This window comes from Bactrocera tryoni, chromosome 1 (genome assembly GCF_016617805.1).
Source record: "Bactrocera tryoni isolate S06 chromosome 1, CSIRO_BtryS06_freeze2, whole genome shotgun sequence".
Lineage (NCBI taxonomy): Eukaryota > Metazoa > Arthropoda > Insecta > Diptera > Tephritidae > Bactrocera > Bactrocera tryoni.
In genome coordinates this window covers 21,498,158-21,524,213 of record NC_052499.1, presented here as the reverse complement: position 1 = coordinate 21,524,213, position 26,056 = coordinate 21,498,158, and the positions used below count along the sequence as shown (strand labels likewise).

Sequence of the window (26,056 nt, the reverse complement as noted above, 5' to 3'; positions counted from 1 at the left end):
CCGCACTAACGGAGGTCTCGTAAGACTGGAATTATAGGGAGACGTGGCTCAGTATTAAATATATGTATAAATTCAAAACATTTGGACCATTTTTTATAGCTCTAAAATTGTAAAAAGAGCTTTTATCGAAAAATACTGCAGTTGGACTGTATTATATTGCTTTTCTATTTACGTGAAAAATAATTGAAAATAGCAAGTAATAAAAATATTTAAAATTCAAAATTGTAATAGCTTTACCGCAGCCAACATTGTGAAACACTCAATTTCCACATCCTTTTTGCTAAATACTTTCTTCTGCAGTGCTTTTAGCGCCAAATGAATCATCGAGTATCTGTTCTCTTCAAAATAGCTTATGGCCTCTGACTCAACATTTTCAGCAAGATTTTCCTTTATCAGCTGCAATGATTTATAGGATAGATTTATATATATTAATTTATTAAATTTGTAGAATTTTTCTACTTACGGTTCGGACTAACGCTTGCAAGTATTTAACTGTTCTTTTATAATGTGGAGTATTGGATAGAAAGCCTAGGCCAAACGAATTGAGTACGATGGTTTTGGACATGTGATCTAGAAAGCTGCAGGGCAGTTTAATGTGTATTGTGTTTTTGTATTATTTAAGTGGTAGGCCGATCAACGTAACTTACTCAGTAAATGCCGTAAGGAGTTCCTTGTACTTCACACTGTCTTCTTCTATCTTTACACCCATAATAGTTACTGAAATTTAATAAAAATGAAAAGTAAGTACGTGCATCTAAAGTATTGCCTTGGATTTATAAATAAAAAAGTAGCATACAAACTCGAGTTTCAAAATTATTTAGGTAACGTGCTCTATAAACACAAGTGGGTTTTAAGCCCACCACACATGTTTATAAACGTTTTATAAAAGGAAAAAAGATACTTCGCAGCTATCCATTCGAGAAAAGCAGAGGGATAGTTATTTCATGGTCTTTAAATTTGTGTTTATTAACATGTAAAAAATTTACTTTGAAATTTTCATCGCTATATACTTACGAAGACTCAGCTGTAGGCCACATTCTTTGATACTTGTATAAATATCTTGTTCACCTAGCCCAGCCAATCTTTCAAGCTTGTTCTTCACACTGACTGCATTCTCATTGAAGTAAGGAAACAAACCCAAAATATTAGTATGTGCAAGGAAAGGACTGATAGCCTTGCGATTTGTTTTCCATTTATTTACTGCTTGTGCGAAAAATTACAAAAAAAAACTTGAAGAAAATATATACCTATAGAAGTTATACGCCATCACCTGGACTTACGATGATGCCATTGAGTACACCATTATCAAAGTGTGTATACAAATCTCTGGCTTTGTTGAGGAACTCAGGCGAGGTGGTGACATGCTTGATAATTTCAGGATCGATGGTAAGCACGTATGGCGTTGTTGCCATCCATATGCAAGCCGTCGATGTCTTCATGCTCTCAAAGCCGGCACTGATTTTACCGAGCAATGCTGTAATTGTATGACAATTCAATCACTCTTTAGTTTTGCAGCACAACAACTTGTGACAATACTTACTATCCACATTAAACAAATGATAGGATTGCCCAATAAACGGTAGACCACCAATGGTAGGCAACTTTGAAGTTACATTGCGATAGTATTTTTGCTTTTGGCGCAAGCGCCAACTGGCGTAGAGTAAGAGAAGAACTGCCGTTATAATTAGCGTTTCTATACTAATTAAAGCACTCATTTTCGCACTGAGACGTTAAAGACACAACGATGCAGCACGGAATATTTAATAAAAAGAACTGATTCCACAGCGGAAAGCTTTTATATACATTTTATGTGTAGTTTGCTGTCTAAGAATATCATTTGGCATTAATTGCTATGCGAAAAAATCGAGTGTGAAACAGCTAATCACAAAAAAAGGCACAATCGGTAGAAATTACTGCGTTTAGTTATAAGTTTAATTTTTTTACTAATATACCGTAGTACATACATTCTTATAAAATTATATATATAAAAATTGTGCGTATATTGTATATGTAAGTATATTAAATGCAAATTTTGCATGCATAAATTAAGTATTTATATAATCGCCTGGAATTTAGGCAAGAAAAAGTATAATTGTTTTTGCCAGTGAAGGGCCATTTAGGCCTTATTAAAATATTTATGGACGTACAGTTTAAACAGTTTACCGAATGAAATTGTGTCATGGCCATGAATGGATAATTGATATTGATATTGATATTGTATATATATGTACATATGTATATACGCACTTTGAGCATTTGAAATACATAAATTTATAATTATTTTAGTTTTTCTTCCAGCAAGCTCTTCTTCTTCTTTATTGGCGTAACACCGCTTACGCGATTATAGCCGAGTTAACAACAGCGCGCCAGTCGTTTCTTCTTTTCGCTACGTGGCGCCAATTGGATATTCCAAGCGAAACCAGGTCCTTCTCCACTTGGTCCTTCCAACGGCGTGGAGGTCTTCCTCTTCCTCTGCTTCCCGCGGCGGGTACTGCGTTGAATACTTTCAGAGCTGGAGTGTTTTCGTCCATTCGAACAATATGACCTAGCCAGTGTAGCCGCGGAACTTTTCTCTCGAAAACTCTCAACGTCGACTCATCAGTTGTTGTCATCGTCCAAGCCTCTGCACCATATAGCAGGACGGGAATTGTGAGCGACTTATTGAGTTTGGTTTTTGTTCGTCGAGAGAGGACTTTACTTCTCAATTGCCTACTCAGTCCGAAGAAGCAACTGTTGGCAAGAGCAATTCTGCGTTGGATTTACAGGCTGACATTGTTGGTGGTGTTTACACTGGTTCCAAGATAGACGAAATTATCTACAACTTCAAAGTTATGACTTTCAATATTTCGTCTTGCCCTCGTTCATTGCCAGACCCATTTTCTGTGCTTCCTTGTCCAGTCTGGAGAAAGCTGAACTAACGGCGCGGGTGTTGAGGCCGATGATATCAATATCTTATAGAAGATGGTACCTTCTCTATTTAGTTCTGCAGCTCGAATTATTATCTACAGCAGCAGGTTGAAAATGTCGCAAGATAGGGAAACCTTTGGGGTTCTACAAGAGTATGCTCCGGTCTTGAAACCTTCTGTAAGCCGAAGCATTTGTTCGTAGAATTTTCGAGCATAACCCTTATCGGCCAGCTTATCAAGCTCTTCATTCTTACGCATTTCGGGCTCTTTCTTTTTCTGCCTGCAAATGCGTCTTGCTTCCCTCTTCAACTCTCGGTATCTATCCCATCCCGCACGGTCCACATTATAGCATCATAATTTGTATAGCAATATAATTAGTATAAATTTAGTCAGCAATGCAGGCTTACGTCCGCGGATTGGTTTTGTGCAAAAAACTAGAAACCCAGGTCTCATAGCAACATCGCAAAATCACTAAAACCAGCAAAATCGTTAGTGATATTCATACTTAAAAAAATAGCGATTCTTTAACTTCCAAAGAAGGGCCCTTGGTGGTAATCAAGAGGGGTTTGAATCTCTGAGTATAGTATTTTGAGCTATTTTGAATGAAATTCTCGACTATTGCTACAAAATGTAGCCAAAAATAAGTGTGAGGTTTTTTGTCACGATGGCTTCCTAAAGGCCTGATTACGTCGTCAAACATCCACTCTACCTATCGACCTAATTGCCTATAAGCAATCATAAAATGCGTTGAACTTTATTCCTAACAAAGGAAATGATAATCAAACGACTCTTAATATACTCTTAGATAACAACCTTTCAAGATCTATTGTTCTCCCTAAAAAAGAATGGACACCCGACACGCGACTTTGTAGACTATATTCGCATATCCTTAAACTTCACCAACAATTACGCTATAGTTAAATATGAAAAAATAAAATACTTAACATTACATTAAAGCACTAAAAGACGCATCCTATCACATACACACATTTACACACGTGCATACATACATATATGTATATGTATATAAGCATATGTACAGCGCTAAAAGACGCTCCTACACAACACAAAGGTGATGCTTAACATGACGTGATTAACTCACTACGCCCGCTTTTACATTGCCAGTCATGTTGCACAGCCATCATAATGTGGCAAGACACATGACCTTTTTTATACGTCCATTACCGTCAGACACTAATAACGCTCTTCCTTATGGAGCAGCTAAACGCATGCCACAGTACACCAGCTACACTTGAGCGTTGTGTGCGCGTGTGTGCGTGTGTGGCATATGCCAAAGGAATGGAGGCCACTATTTATATGCTTGCAAGGCTAAGCGTGTTGCACTTAAAAGTTAGAACATGTCAGTATGGCATTGAGGAAAACATTAGAACGCAGCTAATATGCGCTTTTGCCTAATGCAAACACCAATAAATTAGATAAGAACCATAACACGACGCGTGCGACGGTAAGACGCTTTGGAGGAGTAAACGTCGGCGTATGGGAGTAGGCTTGAATTTGCTTAAGAACGTTTGTAACTAATTGTATGTACTTAAGCATTCATGTTCGCATACTATATATCTGCAGACATAAACATGTTTTGTTTTTGTTTGCGGCAATGTCTTGGCCTACATACGAGCATTTTAGCGGTAAATGAGACGCTCAGCCAACATCGTGTTTTCAAGCAGATATCTGCATACTACATAAGCATATACATACATATGCATGTGTGCACAGTAAATCCGTCGGAGGAAATACCGTTGACTTTGGTGCATGGTAGGGTGGGTGCTTGAAGGTCCTTGATTTTGTTCAAACTCCATAATTAACAGAAAAAAATCAAAACAATATTGAAATCTGATAGGATCCAAAGTTATATGTGCTTATAAATGTGTTAGCTTGTTCTTAAAGTTGAGACATATAACAAAAAGGGCAGAAATATTTCGGAAAACCATCAAACCATGGACTTAGAAATAGAGATGAAGGCTCCTCACATCTGTTATTGATTGACTCAAGTCTCTTTAGTTGATATATTGGTCATGAAGCTCATCTAATTTTCAATAGAGGTCGTCTGAAATTTTCTGTCAACGAAAATTAAAACAAAGTCATTCCTTGGTCACCTCACTCGCCAAATTTGCCTTTTTGCAGCTCTTTATGATTCCCAGTATTAAAATATCATCACCAAAAACGCAGTTGAGTTGATTGGGGTTTCAGAAATTAATTTGCAAGAAGGGAAAATCAAGAGGAAAATCAAGAAATTTGTTGAAGGAACTGCAGACCAACACCTTCTAAACACAAAGTCAAGTCTAAAAATCTCAGAATATTTCAACTATGGTCTCAATAGATGTAAACAATCTAGAGCCTAAGCCTGATCTAAAATATGAAGGTTAAAATGCCAATGCATTACATTCATAAATATGTATTATATTCCTTTAGCCACCTTAATAGCAAAAACTTCTGTTTGTTCACGGCTGAGCGCAGCTTCCAGCATCGCTATGTCGACTAATTGCAGCATACGTAAACGTTATCGGAACACCTCCTGAACTCACTTGAACTCCGCTAATCAACTATTAGCCGTATGATACACTTAATGGTATATATTTATGTACATATGCATGCTTTCGTGTTCCAATCTTTCTTATTTGAGCAAGCATGTTTATCAATGGACGATCTAATTTTAGGTTAGGTTCCGCGCACTTCAAAGACCAAATCTGCAATCAACCGCCGGTAGACCAGATCTACCAATATACTACTAGGCAAGTGGGAGAAAAACAAATCACGATAGTTGTAGTGAGCAAAACAAGAAACTGCGGAAAATTATTTTCTGTTTACATATGTATGAATGTATCATACACATCTGTATTTGTATGTATGCAGGTAGATATAACCAATTCTGTGTTTGTTTGTATGTATGTCGATATAACCGAAACGTACAAATTTGCATTTATTTGGCGGTTTTGAAGGCACTCAAGCAAATAGCCACACAAATACATATATGCGAGCAGACATGCTAACCGAAGCCGGGAGTATAACATGGCGTTGGATCGAGCAGTGCGCGTGCCAATACAACACGGACTCACTATAAGTAGTGTCAATATACTGCGGCAGGGATAGGCAACAAAATATACCAAAAGTTCGCAGCCACAGCGGCGCATTGAGGCTTTGAGCTGTCTAGCAGATTTGTAACAAAGATATCTTCTTGGCGCACGTCTAAATGCTCACCGAACTCACATACCCAGAGCTAAATGCTCACCGAACTCACATACGAATGGTCTTACGAAAAGCTTAGACAGCGGTGTCTAAAACAAATGTGAATGTTAAACATAGCACGAGTGCTTATATAGGGTGCATAATTATGATATGCATATATAATTATATATTTTAATAATTTATCAATAAATTTATACGGAGTGTTTTGTAAATTAAAAAAAAAAATTAACCACTCATTCGAGGAAATCCATAATATAAATATAAAATAAAATAAATATTAAATATTATATATAGGATAATTCTAAAAATATCGATATAATAAATTTTCCTAGCTTAAGCTAATTTTAACCAAATACTTGGAATTTTGTTTTCATTATATGGTGATTACAGTACTATCGGGTTCCAATTTCTTCTTTACTTTTCATCAAAATCTATAATATATCGACTATACAATATTATATTACAAATACATGGACACCCTAATATTTATCACAAAACAACATAAAAAACCCTCCTCTTTTAAATGCTGAATTATTTTTTTCCAAATTTGAGCCGCAGTTATATCGAAATCTTTAAATTTGAAAGCTTTCACTTTGACTTTGTGGTTTCGTATTGAAAGCTTCGACGTTTTTGCGGTGAATCCACCAGTAAGCTCTTGCGAAATTTTTATGCACCGTCGGATATGGAGCTAACATATTTTCGTATATTGTATAGTAATACGACTTGGGTTGTGATCGTTACATTTTGGCATTCTTAGAGAGAGTTTGGTAAAAAAAATTATTCTAATCTTAAGTGAAAGCTCTGAAACGGTATTTCTTGTCATCAGCTATGTGTCACCACGAATTTTATTGCTTACTTGAATAAATATTTTGATCTCTGTGCTCCTTAAATAATCAGTAACTACACTAATTTACAGCCATTTTGCGACTGTGGTATTGCAGGCTATTTCTTGCTACTTTTGGGCTGCTAAAACCGAAAATGATAGTAAAAACTCCCTAACACGTAAGACCTTTTATGTTGTAGTCAAGAGGCGCCTCTGCACCATATAGCAGAACGGGAATAATGAGTGAATACAGAGACTTCACTTCTCAGTTGCTTACTCAGTCCGAAATAGCACCAGTTGGCAAGAGTTATTCTGTGTTGGATTTCAAAGCTGACATTGTTGTTGGTGTTAATACTGGTTCCAAGATAGACGAAATTATCTACGACTTCGAAGTGCAACGACTGTTTATTTCGTAATCACGGAATCTCAAACACTCTACAGTCCTCCTAGCACATCAGTCGTAAATTTCTCATTCAGATTTGTTGTGTAGTGTTATCTGTGCAACTTTAAGATTTTATTATTCCTCGGTCGGTAAGAGCAACATTCCATATTATATGGTCTCATATAGGTTTTGTCACTTATTACGTTATCTTAGTCTTGAAAGTCTCCAGTTAAGTGCCATTCCGAGTGTTTTCAGCTGCACTTTGACGATTATCACATAATTCTTCACCTACTTCGATTTGAAGTGATCGAATCCTGAAACTTATATTTTAATTTCCTCTTCGAGACACCCTATATAACAACGATTAATATATATCAATTATATTACAGTAGAATACAATGAGTAGATTATTCAATAGAGGTTCCGCGACCCAGTGGCGTTATCGTCGAAATTGTTGTATTAATTAATAACCACATTATTTTAGCGCTGCCCGTTGCACGCAGGTGGTGCTACTTGCAACTCAATGGAACTATGTTCATTTATAATTTTTTCTTAGATAAAAAACAGGCAACCAATATACGGCGATAAAATCTTTAATTGCTGATTGATAAAATCTAATAATTGCATAATTAGTTAGTAATTATTTTATAAATTTTAGTTTATTACTGATTTGATTAATTTATTATTGATTTACAGATTTATTTATTGTTATCATATGAGTGTTCGAAGCTTAGACGTTTGGATCTTCTTTCAGTAATTTAATGTATCTTGTGATAAAAGTCCCCACCATTTGGCAATAAATGTCTAATCAGAGTTTTCATGCTTTGAAGCTGTCAAATTGCTCTTATTATACTTTCGGACATTTACATTTTCAAGCAGATAAATGCCATGGCATACCTTCTCTGTAACTGTTTTACTTCTCTTGCAAAATTTTTCATTTTAACTGTCGCAAGTAAGGAAAGTTAAGTGGCAGGGATTGTTGCAAATGTGGCAAATGGCGTATTAATACGTTGACTGTAACATATGTACATACGAGTACTATGCATATAAGATGTGATCCATTTCTGGGTTCCCTACTTTTTTAAAGAAAAAACACAGAAACTTAAGATATAAAAGCAAATGTTTATTATCATTCCAAAGACCATTCTTTGGCATTTATTTTTTGAAGATTATCTCTTTCAAATATTAGCCGTGGCTACGTCTCAGATGTTCCATCCATTTAGTCCAATTTTCGATGGTTTGTTCGAGCATTTCGATTGGTAACTGGCGAATCGGCCCACAGACCACAGCAAATCGTTGTATTTTCCAGATAAATGACAGCTCTTCAATCTCATTAGATTGCTATTCGTCCCAAATATGGCAATATTGCTTTTTTACATACCCATTGAGCCAGAAATGAGCTTCATAGCTGAACAAAATTTGGCACGAAAACGTTGGATCTTCTGGAAACTTTTCAGGAGCCCATAGAGTGAAGCGATGTCGCTTGGAAAAGTTGAGCGACTTCAATTCATGCACAACCAATATTTTGTATGCTTTCAATTTAAGGGGGTATTCTTGTCTAGGATTTTGAAAAAATCGATTTTTTGTTTTGCATATCTTGAAAGCTTAGACTTTCAAAAATATGACCTTGGAAGGATTTTTCAAAATTCAACTTATTTTCGGAGATATAGCCGATTTTGTGACGTGGCGTCCGTCTCCTAAACTTTAAACGCGTTTTTCTCAAAGCTGACTTTTTCGGAACGATACCCACGATTTCTCAGGTTCTATTGGACCGATTTAAAGTAATTTTTATAGAGTCTTCTTTATAGGCTTGTCTATGGTTGGAACTAGCGCTATCCCGAAATTTTTATTTTTATTATTTTTAAAAAATTCGAAATAGTCAGAAAAAGTGATCCAAAAAAACTTTTTTTTTCAGGCAGTCGCCATTTTGTGAAAAAAATTGTTTCCCACGTTTCCGTAGTTGCGGCCATTGCGACATTATTCTAGATTAAAAATCTTTTTTTTCTGGTTTCAGATAACTAGGAGGGTTGAAATCAAGGGTATGGTTACGTGGAAATTTTTAGAGACCCCCCACTTCCTCAGATCACAATTTTTGAAAATGTTTACTTTTTTTAGTTTTTAATTTTTTCTGTACTCTGCTAAAATTAGCGAATAACTAGTAAAAAAATGGATGATAAAAATATTAATTGCCTTTGCATTACCTGAAATTCATGCTTCTAGACCAGAATACCCCCTTAAGGTAGCGACGTAAAATGCACCAAGTCGTACCATACATCAGTCCGAGTTGCTGCGAACAGCACTGAATCGACTCTCCACCGTCTTCGTGTACACTGTCAGCTACGGTTGCTATATTTTCTTCACTGGACATAGTCTATTCGGTCGAATATTATCCAATCATGAATGCTGGGATTTAAGATGGGTAATTATTTTGCGAATAGTAGGCTCAATAGGTCAATAATGTTAACCATAAGTCCAGCGAAATGCGCGAACACATTCTTTACAGAAGGTGAATTTTCGTAATAAAGTTGAACGATCTGTAAACGTTGTTCAGGCGTTGGTCTTTCCTTGATGAAATGCCAAACAATACTAAACAAAAATAACATGACAGCTTGACACGACTCAAGCGTGATCTGTCAAAAAAAGGGCATAGAAAAAAGTACCTCTACTTGATCTTACACAGCAGAGTTAGTTACAGAGGCTATCAAGAACTGGCAGTATTTTTATAAAACCATTCAAGAAAACGAACCTTTAGAACCGTTTTCAGTAGATTCCGAAAGTAATCTAGGAAATCGTAGTTGAACTCCGTCGTTTTATCTGATTTTAATTGCTGGAACTGACACATTGTTCATCTGCCAGATGGTGTGATATGCATGACAATATATAATTTGTGATGTGTTTACTATACAAAAACGCCGTTAGTTGCAAAAAGCTATGATATTCCATGCAACAGATTGCCCACAACACTTTCGGCCAACCGACTTTGATATGCAGACATAAATATACCAAAAACAGGCATATAACGGAAACATGTAAGGTGAACAAATTTGTTGCAAGCATTCTTCCATAATTCCCAGCGTTGTATTTCAATGCAGCTCAACTATGAAATTGTGGCAATTCACTCGATCATCTCTATAAAGACTCGCCGTTATACATGCAAAACTGCACACACTTGCCTCTATTCCATTCACTGTTTGACGTTGCCACAACTGCCAAGTTGCCAGCGCCCGTACTAACGGCTTCTGCAACAATAAATTTATCAATAAAATGTCGAACTTATTTTATTAATGCACACACTGCACGATAAATTTCGTGCATCATCGCCATCTTTGCCACAGTCCAACAATAACAACAACAACAGCAATAGCTAAAAAGGCAACAACAGCTGCCAAATTGAATACATGCCACTCTACAATTTTACACAAACAAATTACAGAGTTTTGACTTTTATTAAAATGCAACAAACAGCATCGGCACCGCCAAGCGTCCACTTAGCTCCGTCAAAGTACGCTGCCAACTGCCAATTCCAGCTGCCAAAGCCGCCCAGCGAATGGAGTGAACGGCGGATCTGCAAGCGGAAAGATTGTCGGCAACTATGAATAGGATAGGGAGGCAGCGAAGCGTTGTTGCATTGGTGTTGTAGATTTGTAGTTGTGCGCGGCCGAACAACAACATCAATCCGGCCATCAAAATATTTGACCACTCAAAGCCAACTGACATGCGCCTGTCGCAACAGAATGGTAATTTGTGTGCTATCGCGGAACACCCAAATCATTAATCAAACATGTTAAGTCGGGAATGGAGCACAGAGTTGCATGGCGTCGGTACACCGATCGCTGCAACCGCGTATCGAAGCGGCGGCGCATGCGCAAATGCGCGCCTAGCCAAGCGCTGGGCAACGATGCTCGAGTGTGTATGTATGTGTGTTGCATGTAGAACTGGCGCAAATAGTTTGTGCAACAAAAATATTTTTGGCTGCAGAAACATTTTTTTTTTTCTATTTTAGCAATATGTAAGTGTGCGTCTGAGGGTTTGCGGGTGACTGCGGCAGCTTTTGTGGTGGTTACAAAGCAACTTGCAACAATTTCGCTGCATGCTATACCTTACTTTGTAGCTGCAACATACATATATGTACATAGTGTTGCAAGTTGCCGGCGTTGCGGGCCGCTGTTCGGCAAGTTGAAGTGACGAATTTACTGGGCATATGGATGCCGGCTTTTGGCCTAATATGACCGTTATTAGCGCTCGTACACTCTTGGTGCGCATGCAACTGACTCTCAGCGGTGTACTGGTAGAATGTTGCTGCTGTCACGCCGCCGCATTGTCGGTGTTTATGCAACATGTGCATGAGTGGCGCTTTTCTGAAGCTGCACAGCAGATTTGCAGGTTGCAAGTTGGTCAAAGTAGCGATATATGGTTATGACGGCGAATGTGACGTGACATAATAAAATTATTAATTTGCATACCTTGCAATCGATATTAAATGGGCTAAGTGTTCATAAACAATTTTTAATGGCTCAATTGTACTTTTAGTATATAAAATATATTATAGATTGGAAAAATTATGTCCACAAGCCAAACAAATGTGGTAGCTATCATTACCCACGGCGAGTTCGCTCTTTGCCTAGTAATGGGATTTTAACTGGCCAGTGTTCATGCAACGCCTTATAACTGGGCGAAGTTTCTTGGAGAAAAACAAAGTAGTATCGTCTCAACCACTCCTTTTCAACTGACTGAGATTTGCGTTCTCCTTTATGTGATTTGATATAATACTAATTCCAAAATCACGTATCCTATAATCGTTAAATGATTATGCCAATTTGACGGCTTTATAGGTATTTCACGTGGAACAAAAAACATTTGAGGTTAGGGTACTTAGATACATACAGATTTGGTATTCTCCAAATATTTCGGTTTATTTCTATAAATTTTTCAAACCATGGAGTTTTTTCAGCCAGATACTCGTTTGTACAAAAAGTATAGCGAATTTTGAGTTTTCACGGGCTACGTGTATTTCATATCCCTTGTTAATGCTGGCAAGGTCAGCCATTTTGAATGTTTAGTTAATTTTTGACAGTCATTTTTAATAGATTCATTTTGGTTCCTCTTCGACTTTTGTGCTATAACTGCTCACTATCGATCAAGAATATTGTTAACATTGCTCAGGAGATATTGGACAAACTGTTGATGTGAAAACCATACCTCAATCATACCAATGGAAAATGCCGCAGCCAGCGTATTCACCTGACCAGTCCACCTGCGACTTTTATTTGTTGCCAAAGCTGAGAACTGAGAAAATATAACGCTCCCCTACGATTAAGGAGATAAAAACTGCGTCGAAGAAGGCGCCAAACAAGATCAGAAAAAATTACCTTTTAAGTGTTTTGAGGATTGGAAAAACGCTGGCAGAAGCGCAATATATCTGAGAGTAATTTGTTTGAAGGGAACAAAATAGATTCATAGATGTTTCAGAGTCATTAGTCGTTCTGTTTTATGAATCCTCCAGCCATATTTCATATATCGCAAGCAAGTTAACAAGCACAATTGACGGGATTCAGGAAAATGAAATGGTTGAAAGGTCTAGGTATTTTCAAAGAATGAATTTTGATGCGAACACCATGGTTTCTATTGATGTCAATACACTGATTATATCTTTTAATTACCACGTTTTTAGGTATGTTTTCTACAATAAATGAGTCTCTTCTTCAATTATTTCCTTAAAGTGACCATTCGATTAAAGCCGGAGGGTAGGAAAAAGTGGCATGGAGTGACCCAAACATACCTTGGAAACGTGATCAATTCGAAGATCGATTTCTGTAACTCAGCTTAATTGATTTGTGTTTCAGTTCACTGTTCCGATTATGAGCTCATCAAGAAATCTGACATGGCTTTGCAGTCACACACAATCATTTGGTGGAAATTTTGATTTTAACATTCCTAAAAGCCTAATTTGGACAACCACAAGATTCATCATCATCGATGATGATGTGAACCACACAGAATTCAACAAACAACTAACGCTTGCCTTAGAGCTGGAATAACACTAACCACGTAATCAATAATATAGAGAAACTATCATATGTACCTCTTAGTATTCATTAGTGTATTGATATTTGATACTTATAAATATAAAGCAATCGGTTTTACTCCAGAGTCGTCATTAAAAGTGATATATTATGTAAATTTTTGCGACTCGCAACCGCCACTCAATCAAAGGCGTCTTTTAAAAGTGGATAGATACAAGTTTATGCACACAGGCTTCTTATGCAAGAAAAAATTATAATACATACATAGATATCTATATAATTACAACTGAGGGCGAATGTCCAACACGAAGGAAAGAGCTCTTAACTTATTTCTTAACAATATTTCTTGTTGTAAATGCTAAATAAAGACAACGTTCATTGTGGAGACAAACATGAGTTCGGTTCGTGTAAGCAGCAGCTTTCGAAAACCAATGAGTATTCAAATGGACACCTGTAACAAGTCTTAAATCATATTAAAATTAAAACCAGCTGAGCGACAACCAAAACATACGCCGCTGATGTACATTTGACACGCAACGATCGCACTAGAGGCAAATGACGGGTGGCAGGGGGAGCGGCAGCCCAGATTGGCATAGCGCAGAACAAGTGCAGCTTAAGCGAGACCTATGTGGCATAGAAGCAATAGAGTTATTTATAGTTAGGTTTTTCTCAAAGCTAATGAATTGAGGCGCCGCAGCAACTGTGGCACTCTAATGGACTGTTGTGGCATGTTGGGGCAAGTGTGTGGTTTTGCGTATGACGTCGCGCATTAACGCCAGCTTGCCATAGATGCCAGAAGCGCCAATCAGATTATGTTCCCAGATCTTGTTGATGGCAACGCGAATGTAGGGAAATGGTTTAACATGTCAATAAGCAGAGCAACTACATACATGTATGTATATGCAACAACAAGAAAAGGAAAGTTAAGCCACCTTACAGACACACATATGTATGTGTAGCGTGTTGAGAATTTCATAAATATTCAGCATTTAACGTGACAATTATAACGATTTACTAGGCGCCAGCAAGTATTAAATTTAGACCGTTACTCAATTTAGCTGCCACTTGTCACAACAACTCCCGTTGAGCATAATTAAGATTTAAAACAAAATAAAAATGTGACAGGCATCCTTTCATTTGTGGCTCCTCTAGCTTTTACACCACCGTCGCAGAGCTATGCTTATGTGGCAAGTTGGCAAGGCGGGTGGCATGACACTTGACGATCAGCAGAACAAATGTCGCCGATATGCTTAGTTGGGCATTGAGTGATATTGTTGTTGGGGTGCACAAGCACAACAACAATGCTCCTCTACGCATCCACATTATGCGTATGTACACATGTGTCCACCCCTTTTTAATATCTCTTAAAATCGACTGGGTGGCTTGTGCGCCACATCGTTGACATTTACAACTTAATTAAATGTGACTGCGATGTTAATGTGTGACACACGCCGCATACAATCAGGCATTCCTAACATGCCAGTCATCAGCGTGAACTCCACGCCGTGGCATGGCAGCACAAGAACCACCAGCAAAGTGAAATGCAGTTTGTCAGCTGTGAAATATCGCTACTGGCGCCCCAATCATTTATTTGCAAGGATGTGCACTTAATTTATGTAGACAAGTGAAACTAAATTTTAAATTGATATTTAATTACTAGCAATTTATTAAAGTTTCATCGTCGAGATCCCAACCTACTTAACAGAAATGTGCAAGAAGTGCGTGGTATATCGGAGCAAGGAACTGAAATGTTAGATATCATCTACCGGCGATATAAGTATGTACTCGTATAATGTATATTTTTTAGGAATATTCCCGTCAACTCTATGATAAACATTTTTCTCTATACTGACTGCTTTCTGGTGTATGTCTATAATATATATATTTGGTTCGCGGCTTGACTAAATACGATATTTAAAAGAAAACTCTTAACAGACTACTAAAATTTATTGATAATATAAGCAGCTACTTAACTATAATAGGCAGAAAAGTCTAACATTTTCTGTCGACGCACTTTAACTTGTATACACGTATAATAGATAGCTGTTTGAGTTGGAATTTATGACCCCTCATTAGTTGGAAGTCAGGTTTTCAACTCAAATATTGCTTTTGACACTATTAATACTGTGAAAATTATTTAAGGTGCAAAGTTTTTCTCCGATCTTTCTTGAAAAATGCGTCGGATGCCTTATTTCTATCGAACCAGAAGTTTCAAAAAATACAGCATAAATCTTCTTCTTCTTAATTGGCGTAGACACCGCTTACGCGATTATAGCCGAGTTAACAACAGCGCGCTAGTCGTTTCTTCTTTTCGCAACGTGGCGCCAATTGGATATTCAAAGCGAAGCCAGGTCCTCCTCTACTTGGTCCTTCCAACGGCGTGGAGGTCTTCCTCTTCCTCTGCTTCCCCCGGCGGGTACTGCGTCGAATACTTTCAGAGCTGGAGTGTTTTCGTCCATCCGGACAACATGACCTAGCCAGCGTAGCCGCTGTCTTTTAATTCGCTGAACTATGTCGATGTCGTCGTATATCTCGTACAGCTCATCGTTCCATCGAATGCGGTATTCGCCGTGGCCAACGCGCAAAGGACCATAAATCTTTCGCAGAACTTTTCTCTCAAAAACTCGCAACGTCGACTCATCCGTTTTTGATATCGTCCAAGACTCTGACCATATAGCAGGACGGGAATTATGAGTGACTTATAGTGTTTGGTTCTTGTTTGTCGAGAGAGGACTTTGCTTCTCAATTGCCTACTCAGTCCGAAGTAGCACCTGTTGGCAAGATTTATCCTGCGTTGGATTTCTGGGCTGACATTGTTGGTGGTGTTTACGCTGGTTCCAAGATAGACGAAATTATCTACAACTTCAAAGTTATGGCTGTCAACAGTGACGTGAGTGCCAAGTCGCGAGCGCGACGACTGTTTGTTTGATGACAGGAGATATTTCGTCTTGCCCTCGTTCACTGCCAGACCCATTTGCATAAATGCCTTTGTAATAATTATACCCTAGATAGGTTATATTAAGTTTGCCACGAGGTTTGTAAAACTCAAAAAGAAACGACGGAGACCCATAAAGTATATACATATATAAATGATCAGCGTGACGGGAACCGGACATGTCCGTCTGTATATATAGAAATCGAACTAGACTCTCAGTTTGTTTCACACTAAGAGGCTGACCGTTTGTCGGAACCGGCGATATCGGACAACTATAAATATAGTGCATATATGGAAAGAGATAGTTCATGTGATAAGGTTTTTTTTTTAATTTGACACTGATTATTTTACAAGCCAACGCTACAAACTACACTCGCTAAGGGTATTATAGCTTCGGTGAAGCCGAAATTAAAGTTTTCTTTTTGTTTTTTTTTCAACTGATTGCCGATCTTTAACAATATCGCATGGGTAAGTACCTTAGCGATATCATGGCTTCTTATGTGACGGCCCTGGTCAATGTTTTCCATAATTTCTTCGACTTTTTGAACGATAGGTCGACCAGAGCGAGGTGCATCTTTCACAACGAAATTTCCAGAACGAAAGCGACCAAATCATTGTTGTGCTACACGAACTGATCCAGCATCGTCTCCGTAAACTTCACAAATTTCCTTGGTGGCTTGCGTGGCATTCTTCTCTTTTTTATACAAAAATTATAAAATATAGCGAATTTCTTCATTATTTCTATTCATTTTTGAACAGCTGCAACTTTTTTTCAATTACTCCGAATTAAATTTTGTTTTTGGTTGAATAAAGCCTAAAGCTTCGCCTTTTCAACACTATCTGGTATGACAGAGTGTGGTTGGTAGCACTGGAGATATACGACTACAACGGCATCTATTGACAAAATACGAAAAGACTTTTTTGACTAACCGATATTTTGTGCAACATGTTGTGAGAGTATAATAAACGTGTTTAAGTTTTGTTAGAAAACAAAAATATCTTTAACCATATCTTTCCGAAATCCTCCTACATAAGGTCTTTATATATGTAAATACATACCTGACAATGATATAAGAAACAGCTAAAATATAGTATATATTTATAGGCACTTATATGAATATACGCATACAAAAAGACCAAATACATCAATTCGCTATAAAATAATTCAACTACCGGAATTTAGTGTTAAAATGATAAATAAATATCATTTAATAAAATCTTACAGAGATCATTGACAACCCCGAGCGCGCACTATTAGAAAGACATGAAAAATTATATAAAACAAAGGGTCGCATAAAAACGTGATTTACTGCCATTTTATTTCATAAAATGGAAACAAAGCTAATAAAAACGCGGCAGTTGAACGCGCTCGGAGGCAAAGGTGTGTCACAACACCAGCAACAGCAACGACACGCTAAACTAGATAAATTTCAATTTCAATTAACAATCAAACAACACAATAGCGAGTGCTGACCACACGCATGCGCGCTGTACAGTGCGTACCGAAGGGTTAATAACAAGCCTGAGTGCGGCCAACACACTGCGGCAACGATTAGATGTTGGTGGTCCGCGAGCCATTTAATCTGAGATGACAATAGAAAGGCGATGGAATACCGCTATAAAGACATGAAATTAAATAATCAATATGCAACATAACGAAAGTGTGATATTTATGAAGCATCGAGGTGTCATTGGTTGTGCGTAGCCGCGCGCCAGCTTGTTATCTTCATCACTATGCCAATGGTTGTATGTGACTCTAACACGTTGTGTGTGGCGCATGTGCCCACTTTTTCGACATTAAAACTGTCACATAAACTCGGCTGCTGATTAGCACAAGAATGCCGCTTTGTCGCTAGGAAATTGTCTATGGACGCATGTGTTTGTGCGTGTGTGTTGCGGCGTGTTTGAGAAAAATCGAAAAATGATTTTTCCAAAGCTCTTTACATATGTGTGTGTTTAGCTAAGTGCACTCCAGGTGTTGCGGTGCAGTGGCAGCTTCTTACATAAATCAATATAAATTACCAGCGGATTGATAAAGAATCGATATAGCTGTATACGAGTGGATGCTAGGTATTAGTATTAAGAAATTGATATGCGACATTAGTAGATTATATGCACACATTTACATACATACACATAAATATATGAAGACTTGTTGAATGTTGGGTGGTCCACCTGTGTGGCAAGCGTTGAATGGAGAAATGGATGGTGCGCGAATTGTTGATGTGTCCACCATTGTGCTGGGATTAGCTGTTAAATATGCGCGCTTCCCGTGTAACAGTATACCACCAAATATATATATGTATATCCATATAACCATATACATACATATGTACATGTGATATAATTCATATATCTAATTTTCTTTTTCTTCCACAAATTTAATTAGTTTTATTAATAATGGCTTCACTAAGACCAACAGACAATAGCCAAAGGTCTCACAATTTTTCAAGAATAAAGTTTCAAAAAAAAAACACTTTGAAACCCATTTTGAATTAAAAAAAAAGTTTATTCAAAAACTAATATGAAAATTGTTTTGATATCAAAATCAAGCAACTCAATAAAGTTTGATTGTAATTTGTTTCATTTTTCACACATTTATATTCTAGGATTTGAAACCGACAGACCACTTAGATCTATTTGAAGGCTAACGCTTTAGCGCTCACTCATTATTTTGCAGTTAACGACAGACCCAAACACTTAAAACACGATATAACACTTGTGCATCGACTCGCATGTTTGACTTAAGCGAAGATCTTACCTAAAGAGTTCAGTTCTGGTGATTAACCAAGTCTCACAATTTCGTTAGGAAGCTGAAGTGGATTTTAATAGCAGTTCATACACAGGGTTTGTCCGAAAACATCCGGTGTGTTTTACGTGGGTACCTGCTGACGACAGCCTTACTCCACGGCGCTCAAAAGCACAACGGATCAAAACAATGCGTTGATCAGCGCCCTGAGAATGCTAAGCATTTTCATTACCAATGGCAGTGTCGCTAAAACCTCTGCCGTACTTTGGGTTCGGCACCCGGTTGCAATGCAACTCCACATTCAACTGACAGGGTCAGTTCTTCCCGCATTTGGGTTTTTACCACAGCCACCAGAAATCTCCACAAAGGGCCAAACCCAATGAGCAGATTGGAGTTACCTCCAAGGGCTAACTGCTCCCCGTGGTACCAGGTTAAAGTCTTTGGTATGACCTTGTAACCGAAGCTACAACCAGTTGAGCTTCCGTACAGCTCTGAATAGGTGGCCAGGATCTTAGTCGCCTCTTACGACAGGCACACAAGGGGGTAACCCATACCCGCAGGGGGAAGGGTTTGTCCGGAAAGTAATAGACTGACTTTCTGTCGCCGCGACTGTACTCCGGAGCGTGCGCACACCGACTGAATTCGGTTGAGAGCGTTCCTGGTTAACAGACGAGCGGCTGGTCACGCGACCTGTTTCTGTATGTGATGCAATCGGAAAATGCAGCGTTCGTTAGAGCAGAGGTACGCGATTAAATTCTGTGCAAAAATCGGTAAGTCTGCGACAGAGACGTTTGATATGATCAAGTGGGCTTGTTGCTTTAGCAAGAAGTGGTGTGTTTTGGTGGGACCAGGCCTTTATGTAGGGGCGGTAAGAGGACGCTGATGAAGTTCGTGCTGGGAGACCTGCGACTTCGACAAACACCGACATTGTGACTCGTGTTCGCAAAGTTTTGAACTCAGATCAGTTTGCTCCTCCTGGACAGATCGTGAACGCCAAGTTTTACGTGGAAGTCCTCAAAGAGACTCAATTGAAGGGTCAATCGGGTCCGACAAGACAGCGAAGCCGATTGGAAGTTGCACCACGACAACGGCCCGGCTCACAGCTTCTTTCTTGTGAATTCCCTAATTTCCACAGCCACCCTACAGCCAAGATGTGGCCCCCCGGACTTTTTTTTGTTTCCTTGCCTGAAAAGGCCGATGGAAGGCAAACATTTTGAGACGACAGAAGGGATCCAAGCAGCATGCAACTAGGCTCTCAGGGTTATTCCAAAGAATGCCTTGCGTGACGCCTTCAATGCTTGAAAATCGCGCTGGCAGCGTTGCATCGACGCAGAAGGAGCCTATTTTGAAAGTTTTTAAAGAATTTTAACGATTGGTTCAATATTTTTTTTTTTTTAATTGACTCAGTTCTATTACTTTCCGGACAAGCCCTGTATGGCACTGTAGTACATATGTACTTATTATATGTAAATACGAAAATATACCTAAACATTATTATAAACTGCAATATTTAGCTTTTTTAGAATATTCTACACCTTTTTTGATTGCGTTAACAGCACTAAATAAATCAATCAGGCCAACATGATCACTGACAGCTCCAACAGTTCCATTGAGTGCACAGCCGTCATTGACTTTATGCTTTCGCCATTTATTTACCTTGTTTTATGCCTCCGCTTTGACGATGGCTAGCTGCCATATCAATGTTCGATCTCGCACAGACCACCAACGAAATGTAGAAATAAAGGAATATGTGCGGAGATAGATGTGTGTATACATCGATTAATACCTTAGATGATCGTTGAGGGCTTGTGACCGGAAATTAGCACTTACAGCACATACCATATATGTAAATTCCAACACTTACGAACTGGACTACGCAATGTTAATTACTTAAACTACATTGCTCAAATTTTGAAGTATTCTGTTATCAATATGAAACAATTGTCGCAATTTTTATAGAGTTAGCCATTGAAGCTCACTCACAACCGCTTATTTCATAAGCATGCTATGCAATCGAGGGTTAGTATACCAACGATTTGCATTTAAATCAGCAATATTTCTTGCCAACCAGCGGCATTTGCCTCATGCAGTACGATCCCATTGGAAGCAGTCGCCAGCCACATACTCGACCACCGGTACTCGATTTGTTATGTAAAGATTATTGGCCGCTAAAGCACGAGTACACACTCTGCAGTCCGTGGAGTGCGGCAAGTGTTTAGAAAAGTTAAAGTGCATGCAAATTCAGCTGAGGCCACAGCGTATAGAACAGGCCACTCAAGCCTTTCATGCAGTTCATTTGTTTTGACCGGGTTAACATAACACCCGCTGTGCCGAAGATTTGTTTACTTGTCTTGTAACTATTTTTGTTTGCTCTTTACTTCCTTCCCGCTTTTCACTTGCATTATATGGCAACAATAAATTATTTAGCCATACATACGAGTATAAGCATTAGAAATTCGTGAAGGGAAGAGGACTGGTTGATTGGGTGAAAACCCATATGGTTCTGCAAATTGGACATGCAAGAATTGATGGCTAAATTTATTTTGGTTAAAACGATTTGTTGTATTAATTATTCACTTTAGTGTAGCAGAATACATTTTGTTGTCTGCAGCGTTTCTGTATGTTTTTTAAATATTTTTAATGAGATAATTTCTCAGTCCATTGAATTGATGCCAGATTGTTTTACGGTCGAGCTCTGTTGAATATCTTTAGGTTATCCTAGATAAAAAATAAAACTAAAGTAGAATCTCCCAAAGACATGTACAACCAGGGACTGCGGAGCGTTCCCCCCAAAAGTTAAAAGTTATACGTTATTTCCATCATAAGTGACGCTCTGCCAAAAAAAGACTTGGAGTGGCAAGTACAAAATTATATAATTCCCCCACCAAAATTCTACTCTGGATCCGCCCTTGTGTACAACTCACATGTCACATAATGTTAAAAACGTGATAGACGGAAGACACGTCTCCAATGTTCTAGACGTTCGTACGCTCCGAGGTCCTAACATCGACTCGGACCACTATCTTGTTGCAACCAAGATTCGAACCCGCCTTTGCGCAGCAAAAAGCGCAATAAGCAACACAGGGAAGGTTCGACGTCGAGAAGCTGCAATCACAACAGCCAGCAGAACGATTTTCTACTCGGCTTGCACTCCTGCTCTCTGAAATTCAAACTCCTTACGTACAGCTGCAACCGAAACCATTGGTTTCGCAACGTTACCATCGACCACAACACGTGCGGGATGGGATAGATACCGCTTCCCTCAGTGGGAAAGGCCGAAATGCGTGAGAACGAAGAGCATGATAAGCTAGCCGACAGGGGTAATGCTCGAAAATTCTACGAAAAAATGCGGCGGCTTACAGAGGAGCATCCAGTCACCGATGCTCAGAGTATACTTAAATTATGGAGGGATCACTTCTCTAGCCTGCTGAATGGCAGTGAACATACAACACCAGGAGAAGGAGAACCCGATTTCCCAATCGATGACGATTTAGCAGACTTTCTATTTCCTGACCATGAAGAAGTTCGAATAGCAATTACCCGCCAGAAGAACAACACAGCGGCGGTGGCCGATGGATTGCCGACCGAGCTATTCAAACACGGCGGCGAAGAACAGATAAGGAGCATGCATCAGCTTCTTTGTAAAATATGGTCGGACGAAAGCATGCTCATCGATTGGAATTTAAGTGTGCTATGCCCAATCCATAAAAAGGGAGACCCCACAATCTGCGCCAACTACCGTGGGATTAGCCTCCTCAACATCGCGTATAAGGTTCTATTGAGCGTATTGTGTGAAAGATTAAAGCCCACCGTCAACAAACTGATTGGACTTTATCAGTGTGGCTTTAGACCTGGCAAATCAACAACCGATAAACAATAGATATTCACCATGCACCAAATCTTGGAAAAGACCGGTAAAAGGAGAATCCACACACACCACCTCTTCGTCGATTTCAAAGCTGATTTCCACAGCACGAGAAGGAGCTGCCTTTACGCAGTGGTGTCTGAATTTGGTATCCCCGTAAAACTTATACTGCTGTGTAAACTGACGTTGAGCAACACCAAAAGCTCCGACAGGATCGGGAAGGACCTCTCCGAGCCGTTCGATACCAAACGAGGTTTCAGACAAGAAGACTTCTTCAATCTGCTGCTGGAGAAAATAATTCGAGCAAACAGTCGTCGCATTCGCGACTTGGCTCTCACGTCACTGTTGACAGTCATAACTTTGAAGTCTATCTTGGAACCAGCGTAAACACCACCAACAATGTCAGCCTAGAAATCCAACGCAGGATAACTCTTGCCAACAGGTGCTACTTCGGACTGAGTAGGCAATTGAGAAGCAAAGTCCTCTCTCGACGAACAAAAACCAAACTCTATAAGTCAGTCATAATTCCCTTCCTACTATATGGTGCAGAGGCTTGGACGATGACAACAACTGATGAGTCGACGTTGAGAGTTTTCGAGAGAAAAGTTCCGCGGCTACACTGGCTAGGTCATGTTGTCCGAATGGACGAAAACACTCCAGCTTCGAAAGTATTCGACACAGTACCCGCTGGGGGAAGCAGAGGAAGAGGAAGACCTCCACTCCGTTGGAAGGACCAAGTGGAGAAGGACCTGGCTTCGCTTGGAATATCCAATTGGCGTCACGTAGCGAAAAGAAGAAACGACTGGCGCGCTGTTGTTAGCTCGGCTGAAATCGCGTAGGCGGTGTCTACGCCAATAAAGAAGAAAAAGAGCTTGCTGGAAGAAAAACTAAAATAATTATAAATTTATGTATTTCACTCAAAGTGTATACTCGTATATGTATATATGTATGTATATATGGCTATATTTTTCTAGCGCTAATTATCAATTATCCATTCACGGCTATGACACATTTTCACTCGTTAAACTGTTTAAAATGTGCGTCCATAAATATTTTAATAAGGTCAAAATGGCCCTCCACTGGCAAAAACTTTCGCAAATTATACTTTTTCTTGCCTAAATTCCAGGCGATTATATAAATACTTAATTTATGCATGCAAAATTTGCATTTAATATACTTACATATACAATATACGCATAATTTTTATATATTTATAAGCACATATGTACTACGTTATATTAGTAAAAAAATTAAACTTATAACTAAACGCAGTAATTTCTACCGATTGTGCCTTTTTTTGTGATTAGCTGTTTCACACTCGATTTTTTCGCATAGCAATTAATGCCAAATGATATTCTTAGACAGCAAACAACACATAAAATGTATATAAAAGCTTTCCGCTGTGGAATCAGTTCTTTTCATTAAATATTCCGTGCTGAATCGTGGTGTCTTTAATGTCTCAGTGCGAAAATAAGTGCTTTAATTAGTACAGAAACGCTAATTATAGCGGCAGTTCTTCTCTTAGTCTACGCCAGTTGGCGCTTGCGTCAAAAGCAGAAATACTATCGCAATGTAACTTCAAAGTTGCCCACCATTGGTGGTCTACCGTTTATTGGGCAATCCTATCATTTGTTTAATGTGGATAGTAAGTACTGTCACAAGTTGTTGTGCAGCAAAACTAAAAAGTGATTGAATTGTCATGCAATTACAGCATTGCTCGGAAAAATCAGTGCCGGCTTTGAGAGCATGAAGACATCGACGGCTTGCATATGGATGGCAACAACGCACTTACCATCGATCCTGAAATTATCAAGCATGTCACCACCTCGCCTGAGTTCCTCAACAAAGCCAGAGATTTGTATACACACTTTGATAATGGTGTACTCAATGGCATCATCGTAAGTCCAGGTGATGGCGTATAACTTCTATAGGTATACATTTTCTTTAAGTTTTTTTTCGCACAAACAGTAAATAAATGGAAAACCAATCGCAAGGCTATCAGTCCTTTCCTTGCACATACTAATATTTTGGGTTTGTTTCCTTACTTCAATGAGAATGCTGTCAGTGTGAAGACCAAGCTTGAAAGATTGGCTGGGCTAGGTGAACAAGATATTTATACAAGTATCAAAGAATGTGGCCTACAGCTGAGTCTTCGTAAGTATATAGCGATGAAAATTTCAAAGTAAATTTTTTAAATGTTAATAAACACAAATTTAAAGACCATGAAATAACTATCCCTCTGCTCTTCTCGAATGGATAGCTGCAAAGTATCTTTTTTCCTTTTATAAAACGTTTATAAAGATATGTGGTGGGCTTAAACCCCACTTGAGTTTATAGAGCACGTTACCTAAATAATTTTGAAACTCGAATTTGTATGCTACTTTTTTATTTATAAATCCAATGCAATACTTTAGATGCACGTACTTACTTTTCATTTTTATTAAATTTCAGTAACTATTATGGGTGTAAAGATAGAAGAAGACAGTGTGAAGTACAAGGAACTCCTTACGGCATTTACTGAGTAAGTTACATTGATCGGTCTACCACTTAAATAATACCAAAACACAATACACATTAAACTGCCCTGCAGCTTTTTTGATCACATGTCCAAAACCATCGTACTCAATGCGTTTGGCGTAGGCTTTCTATCTAATACTCCACATTATAAAAGAACAGTTAAATACTTGCAAGCGTTAGTTCGAACTGTAAGTAGAAAAATCCTACAAATGTAATAAATTAATATATATAAATCAATCTTATAAATCATTGCAGCTGATAAAGAAAAATCTTGCAGAAGATGTTGAGTCGGAGGCCATAAGCTATTTTGAAGAGAACAGACACTCGATGATTCATTTGGCGCTAAAAGCACTGCAGAAGAAAGTATTTAGCAAAAAGGATGTGGAAATTGAGTGTTTCACAATGTTGGCTGCGGTAAAGCTATAACAATTTTGAATTTTAAATATTTTTATTACTTGCTATTTTCAATTATTTTTCACATAAATAGAAAAGCAATATAATACAGTCCAACTGCAGTATTTTTCGATAAAAGCTCTTTTTACACTTTTAGAGCTATACAAAATTGTCCAAATGTTCTGAATTTATGCATATATGTAATACTGAGCCACGTCCCCTTATAATTTCAGTCGTACGAGACCTCCGTTAGTGCGGC

General features: G+C 38.5%; 1 protein-coding gene and 1 pseudogene across 1 annotated transcript in view; one reads left to right on the top strand and one right to left on the bottom strand.

Annotated features, from left to right (window-relative positions):
* The window catches only part of LOC120766293 (probable cytochrome P450 313a4), a 3,506-nt gene extending 1,766 nt beyond the window's left edge, over positions 1–1,740 (bottom strand). The window contains exons 1-7 of the mRNA XM_040091696.1: positions 1,541–1,740; positions 1,271–1,474; positions 1,015–1,200; positions 648–717; positions 464–578; positions 238–396; positions 7–25 (exon numbers count right to left, since the gene is read on the bottom strand). Coding sequence (XP_039947630.1) covers positions 7–25; positions 238–396; positions 464–578; positions 648–717; positions 1,015–1,200; positions 1,271–1,474; positions 1,541–1,715 — 928 coding nt within the window. The 5' untranslated portion in view covers positions 1,716–1,740. The remainder of the gene's footprint in view (positions 1–6; positions 26–237; positions 397–463; positions 579–647; positions 718–1,014; positions 1,201–1,270; positions 1,475–1,540) is intronic.
* A 9,356-nt stretch (positions 1,741–11,096) lies between these two features.
* Positions 11,097–25,834, top strand: LOC120766281 (annotated as a pseudogene).
* The last annotated feature ends 222 nt before the right edge of the window (positions 25,835–26,056 follow it).